Source organism: Phocoena phocoena, chromosome 2, assembly GCF_963924675.1.
Source record: "Phocoena phocoena chromosome 2, mPhoPho1.1, whole genome shotgun sequence".
In the NCBI taxonomy this organism is placed as follows: Eukaryota; Metazoa; Chordata; class Mammalia; order Artiodactyla; family Phocoenidae; genus Phocoena; species Phocoena phocoena.
The window spans coordinates 139115385-139122326 of NC_089220.1; the positions used below are offsets into that span (position 1 = coordinate 139115385).

Consider the following 6942-nt stretch of genomic DNA (forward strand, 5'->3'; position numbering starts at 1 on the left):
TAAGAGGCTATAAACCCAACTCTCCTCCATCCTGGCACTGGCAGCTATGGAGGAAGTGGGATAACTGATCAGAGAATAAGGGGCCTCCACTAAATCTGAGAGAGGGTGTGTATCAGACCTACTGTAGTTGGGCAAAAGTAGTGAGGCACATGGCCCAAAAGTTAGTTATATTAGTGTCCACTTGTTAGTTTGGATCTTTTTCAATTTTTCTCTTAATTTTTATCCATTCAGCAACCACTAAGTTCCTAATATGCACATAAAAGATGCTCGATAAACATTAGATGAAGGAAAAATACTCAGAAATTCAGAAGTCACTCCAGCGCTCTAGAAAACACATAAACCTTCATGTTCTTCCCTCCACCATTCTTGGCCCCACCTCTGTTCACATCACAGGTCACTCAGTGCTCATGTGACTAAGTCTGTAAGCACAGTGTGACACGGCTGTACCTAATGCAAATGTCCATTTCACTAACAGGTTGTCTTCAAAGCAGGTACTAGTCTTCAGCCTGAAACCACCTCAGCGGGTCTTCAGTTTCATCTGAGGATACGCCACAGTGATGATGCCTGCTATAGAGGACACGAGACCTCCAAGGCCTATGATGCCAGGATTGGACTTATAGATCCCCAGCTGGTCCAAAGGGTTCAGGATATCACAGAAGTTCTTCACTGTGTCCAGGAGCAAGGGAGGATGCTTCTTCAGAGATTGGAATAAGAGAAGAAGAAAGGACTGGAGCCATTCTGTTTCCTCATCAGCCACGCTATACACAAGAGGATCCTGGGATGGTGATTTCTCCTTCTTTGCTCTGTCGTGTGCAACCTGTTCCATCTGCAGGGAGATTTCATACAGATCCCTGACCAGGCTCAGCAGAAGAGAATAGTAGTAATGGCGTGCAGCCCACATTCGCCATTTCTCTTTGTTAATGCCAGAGGCGAGCCCTACACTCCTCACAAAAAGGATGGTGTCACAGATGAAATAAATCACACGGTTCAGGCTGGCTAATATTAGGCAGATGCGGGGCACTAGGTCAGTGGCATGACTGCTCTGCTGAATCATCTGTACAGCATGTACCACATTGCCTAGTCTGAACCCTGCAAGAAGAACCCACAAGAGTTAACAGTTATTTAATCAGTATGTAATAGGATTTTACAGGCAGAATCCCTGTATCAGGGTGAGGGGTCAGCACTGTCTTTCTTTCTTTTTTTTTTTTACATCTTTATTGGAGTATACTTGCTTTACAATGGTGTGTTAGTTTCTGCTTTATAACAAAGTGAATCAGTTATACATATACATATGTTCCCATATCTCTTCCCTCTTGCGTCTCCCTCCCTCCCACCCTCCTTATCCCACCCCTCCAGGCGGTCACAAAGCACCGAGCTGATCTCCCTGTGTTATGCGGCTGCTTCCCACTAGCTATCTACCTTACGACTGGTAGTGTATATATGTCCATGCCTCTCTCTCGCTTTGTCCCAGCTTACGCTTCCCCCCCCATATCCTCAAGTCCATTCTCTAGTAGGTCTGTGTCTTTATTCCTGTCTTACCCCTAGGTTCTTCATGATATTTTTTTTTCTTAAATTCCATCTATATGTGTTAGCATACGGTATTTGTCTTTCTCTTTCTGACTTACTTCACTCTGTAGGACAGACTCTAGGTCTATCCACCTCATTACAAATAGCTCAATTTCGTTTCTTTTTATGGCTGAGTAATAGTCCATTGTATATATGTGCCACATCTTCTTTATCCATTCATCCGATGATGGGCACTTAGGTTGTTTCCATCTCCGGGCTATTGTAAATAGAGCTGCAATGAACATTTTGGTACATGACTCTTTTTGAATTATGGTTTTCTCAGGTATATGCCCAGTAGTGGGATTGCTGGGTCATATGGTAGTTCTATTTGTAGTTTTTTAAGGAACCTCCATACTGTTCTCCATAGTGGCTGTACCAATTCACATTCCCACCAGCAGCAGCACTGTTTTTTTTTTAACAACTGACCGCCCTCTGAGGCTCAGTCTTTGCTCAGGAAAGGAGGACTGTACAGTATGTTAAGGACACCTAAAATGATCCTGGAATGTAAAAAAGACTGTGACTCTTTAAACTTATTGCCTCCATTTCAATGACTACATTAACAATGACTTACTACACACTTTAGGCAAAGGTCAATCATAAGTGTGGATTGTTACATATGAATATCACCAGCTACACTTCTTTAGAAGGAAGGTACTGCAAATTACATGAACTCCAGATAAAACATTCTTTTGGAGAGTCTGATACCTTACACTGTACTTACTTTCCAGTTAAAAGATTGCTTTAAAAAAAAATACCATTATCATACTGCCATTTCTCTGGTCCAAAGCCCCTTTGGCTCCCTACTGTCAAAAAGACAAAGTAGAGATGGTAGGATTTAGTGGATAACACAACTAATAATACTGTCATATGTGACTCCTAGTTCAATTAAATCAACCATTGCAAGGGCATGTCCTTTATCTGAGCATGTAACTCAATTAATCAGGGATGCATCAATCAATAAATATTTACTGAGCACTTCTCAGAGTAAGTTATAGTCCTAAACATTATGGAGGATACAAAAGAACTACTTTCCCTAAGTGACTATATCTTAGACTCAGCAAACACTCAGAAGTAGCTACCCTCAGGAAACTTATGATCTCAGAAAAATGTTTTGTATTATTTTATCAAAACTAACACAAAATATGTAATGAATAATCCTGGGTTCCAGTCCTGACTGTTGCACTAACTTAGTGACCTTGGGTAAGTCTTTTCTAGACTTCAGAGACTAGTGATCTTTAAAGGACCTTTGAGCTCCAACATTCCAAAGAGCCTGAGAACTTCTAATCTTGGCTTTCCAAGCCATCCAGAAAAGCTCCTTCCCATCCCTCTGCTTGACAATCTAAGTCTTGTTTCCATCAAACTAGTTTTCTCATTGATCCTCAATACAATGGTTTGCCCAGAACAGTCCTGAGCCTCCACTAGAGGAAACCACCTTCAAGAATGTTCTCCTAATCCTTCTCTCTCTTGCCACACCTCAAGTTCCATCTCCTCCAAACATCTTTCTTTTTCTCTATCCCAACCAACATATTTGGTACTAAATCTTAGATCATTATACCATGTGATCTTAGTTCTCCCATAAAGCTCAGGACTATATCTATATGAAGCAGGTACTCAAAGTGAATTAAATGAGTACAAAACACTGACCACTTTTTGGCATTAACATGAAACAATCCCACAAATGACTTAAGAAAATGTATCCATCCATTTCCTCTAGCAATCCCTCAAGAGAAGGGATAAAGGCAGGGGGTCAAGGATATAGCTATTCTATTCTTCGAGGGTTCCCAGGAGCCAGAAGCTCATGTCAAAGATTGCCAGAACGTTTTGTGATTCTAAGAACTAAAGGTGAACTAACACATTGCATGTCCCACTGGTTATGATTAAGCAGAAAGATATAATGTAGCACGAAATGTGAACATAGGAGGGTGTTTGTGAATGGTGTACAGCAAAACATTCAATCCTTTTGGCCTGTCGTTCCATGAGGGCAGCCTTACTGGTGAACTTCATCAATAAAGTTGATTGACTAGAAAATCATGACCTAGGAAATATTTTGTGAATTACAAGGTCTGAGGATTCTAAACCAGGAGCCACTGTCCCTCAACGGACAGGGTACTTACATTTACGGCCAGTGCTCACACTGGACTCCAGTTTCTTGAGCTTCATAACAACCTCCTCTTTGTCAGCTTTAGGCTCTAACAAATATCTAAGCAACATGCATGTGTACTGAGTGGCTCTGAAATGGAAACAAAATGAGGAGAACGATTTACAAACCAAATAAAATTTGACTCATGAAGTAGGGGAAGGAGAAACATGTCCTGCTAAAAGCAAAGTTTCCAAGACAATTTCTCATGTAGCAGCTCTTACAAGAGCAAAATTCTTCAAGAGTCACTCCACAGGGCTAAAGGGTAGAACATGTCATGGAAATGCAACACAAGGGTAATGAAAGAAAACTCTGCAATAATCCAGTGCACGGCTCCTCAGAAGCCCTCTTGCTGGCACAGAGAAATGGATATAGTCAAAGCAGTAAACTGCACAAAAATGTTAAGTCTGCAAAGATCCATATTCTTTATGTCTTCCAGTGTAAATTTCTAAAAGATTTTCAGATTTCTAAAAGGAAATTTTTGTACCAACTACTTATGTGACAGGTCACACACTCAAACCAGAGCCAAATGAAAAGTCCACCATTTGCATATTGCTTAACTTTTTATAAAAGGACCAAATACACACCAATACATAAATAAGTACAGATTTGCCTTTCAAAACTAATTAGTATTTTATATAAAATACAGACTCCTGTTTAATAATACTAAATATTCAATAAAGTGATTATTGTCATGAGTACAAATAGCAATGCCTTACCAACAGAAACATAACAAATAAAAAATTTTATATCACATAAACATCTAAATGCATTTGGCAGTCTAGTAAATAAAGTAGGTAGATGCCTGTTTCCTACTGTCCTGTAACCGCATTTGAATCCCTTTATGCTATAAATATTATTCTCAATAAAAATATAGCACATTTTCCAAAATGGTGAACTTGTTATTGTGAATGAAGTAAAAAGAAACAATCTCTCCTTCTCTTTTAAGTATGCTTCCTGGATAGAGGGCTCAAGCTGGTCAGGTCAATGAATCCCCCTTTTTCAGATCTGGTCTAATAATAGGAATGCGTCCAAACACAAGGCATTATTTTCTGAATGCCAGTGTGTTCAAAGAAGCTATAGATCACCAAGGGGATTAGGAAATGAATACTAGAGATCTCACATCTTGCTAAATAAGTATATCTTAAACAATTATTTATTTTTTTGCCACACCACACAGCACGTGGGATCCTAGTTCCCTGACCAGGGATCGAACCCATGCCCTCTGCAGTGGAAGTGCAGAGTCCTAACTACTGGAACGCCAGGGAATTCCCCTAAACAATTATTTATTAACCAACCTCACTGATAAAATTTGCAGGGTACATTCTAAGTACATTGGATTTGTAGGCTTCTATTTTAATGAAGTTTGTACATAATGCAACCATTTTGAAAATCTATCAAATTAATTAGAAAGATAGTATGGCTTGATAGTTAAAGAAGTGAACCCCGAGTCAACTGTTTTTTGTTTGTTTGTTTTTGCGGTACGCGGGCCTTTCACTGTTGTGGCCTCTCCCGCTGCGGAGCACAGGCTCCGGACGCGCAGGCTCAGCAGCCATGGCTCACGGGCCCAGATCTTCCCGGACAGGGGCACGAACCCGTGTCCCCTCCATCGCCAGTCGGACTCTCAACCACTGCGCCACCAGGGAGGCTAACCTGTGTAGTTCTAAATCTCTCGGTTCAGTCACTTAGTCCCTATTAACCTTCTACTTCAGTTTCCCGTTTCACATAAATGGGGATGATTTAGAGAATTTAACCTAATAGGATTGTGTTGAGGGTTAAATGGGTTAATAGTTGTAACACACTGAGAACAACGTCTGGCATTAAGTCCGCTTCCAAAAGTCTCATAATTATTGGGGCTACTACTGATCTGTGTGTATTAGCACTTGTACACCCAGAAGAAGGAAAAGCTGTTACATAAAACTGTAACTGTGACTAATTTCTTATCATTGAGCAAGACTCAACCAAATTCCTAAAAGAAACATCATGAATTAGTATTAAAGCCGCAATCTCTTTAATATTTTCGTGTACCTTAGAGGTGCAGTAGTTCTTTCTGAGGCTCTCCACACTATTTTACAGTTCACAAAACTATTTCACATGCGCTATCTCAATGAGATATACGGGACAAGAACGGAAGATGTAAATACAAGTGTTGGCTTCACTGGTCATAAATGTCAACCCAGAGTGTCTCTTAAATAATTCCTCGGAAGAATGTTGGGCGGAGAAAACCCAGTCTTTCTCAGGTTAGGAGAGGAGGGTTCGTCGGCTGGTTTAACTGCTGGTTTAACTGCCAGCGCCCCCGAAGCGACTGCGGGACTTTGGGGCACGAGGCTCGGGACCAGACGCGGTGCGTTCGGCCCAGCCCCACTGAATTTAGGGTAAGGAGGGGCTCCGGACCACACTTCCTCCGGGAGCCGGCAGCGTCCTTCCTGCTTTCGTCCACTGGGCTGCTACCTCCTTCTCCGGATGCCGGAGAACAGGGAACCTTGTACCGGGTTGAGGGACGGGTAAGGGCTAGAGGCCGCGGGCACCGGACTCACCTGAAGAGTCGGTCCCGGCCCTGGGTCTGGTTGGTGAAGCGGATGAAGGCGTCCATGGCACCCAGCCCAAGGACAAGAGTCGCACCGGGTTCTTTTGCGAGTCCTCAGGGGCTGCTGACGACTCCCCACGGAACTGTCGGTCTCTGCCACCCAGAGCACCCAAGTCTCCCCACCCTCGTGGGGGCGGGTGCACTTTCTGAAGAGCAACTTCTCGGGCTTCCGGTTTGGGGCCGGAAGTTGTGGTTACTAAGGCAACGTCAAGCTGCCGGCCCAGGTGAGCGAAACTTCGGCTTTTGCCCTCGGGTGCAGCGGCTCCTCACTTGTCCCAGGACTCTCCTCTATCTCTAGGATCTCCTAGAGGGCGATCTGAGGGAGCCGGTCTCCTCAGCGTCGGCTTCCTCGGGACGCCCCGCGCCTCCCCTCGGATCCCGGGTACCCAGGGACCCCCAGCGGAATCCCGAATGGAGATTCCTCTGAACTTTTGCTTGGGAACTGAGAAGCCTAATCGTTTCCCAGCTCTGTGCCTCCGTTTCCATTAGCAACACCAGCTCCAGATCTGGGGAATGAAATGGTTAGAGCAGAAATAAGCCGATTCATGGAGTGTATTTTAGCAGGAGAGCTGGGTAAAGTGAGAGAATTTTCTGTTAGGATTATTAACACTGAAAGAAGATTGCTACTTGAGGAAATTCTAAAAGGGTTAAC

The 6942-nt window shown here is 43.0% G+C and overlaps 1 protein-coding gene across 2 annotated transcripts; it reads right to left on the reverse strand.

The window, feature by feature from the left end:
• Positions 1 to 208: 208 nt before the first annotated feature.
• On the reverse strand, positions 209 to 6431 carry PEX11A (peroxisomal biogenesis factor 11 alpha). 2 transcript variants are annotated; one of them, XM_065872605.1, is made up of 3 exons: positions 6241 to 6431; positions 3681 to 3796; positions 209 to 1089 (listed from the first exon to the last, which is right to left on the reverse strand). In XM_065872605.1, exons 1-3 carry the CDS (start codon positions 6294 to 6296, stop codon positions 518 to 520), a joined length of 744 nt encoding a protein of 247 aa, XP_065728677.1. In that variant the 5' UTR covers positions 6297 to 6431; the 3' UTR covers positions 209 to 517. The 2 variants fall into 2 exon arrangements, with proteins under 2 accessions (XP_065728677.1, XP_065728678.1); XM_065872606.1 differs by having other exon boundaries at positions 518 to 996; positions 6241 to 6296.
• Positions 6432 to 6942: the final 511 nt, after the last annotated feature.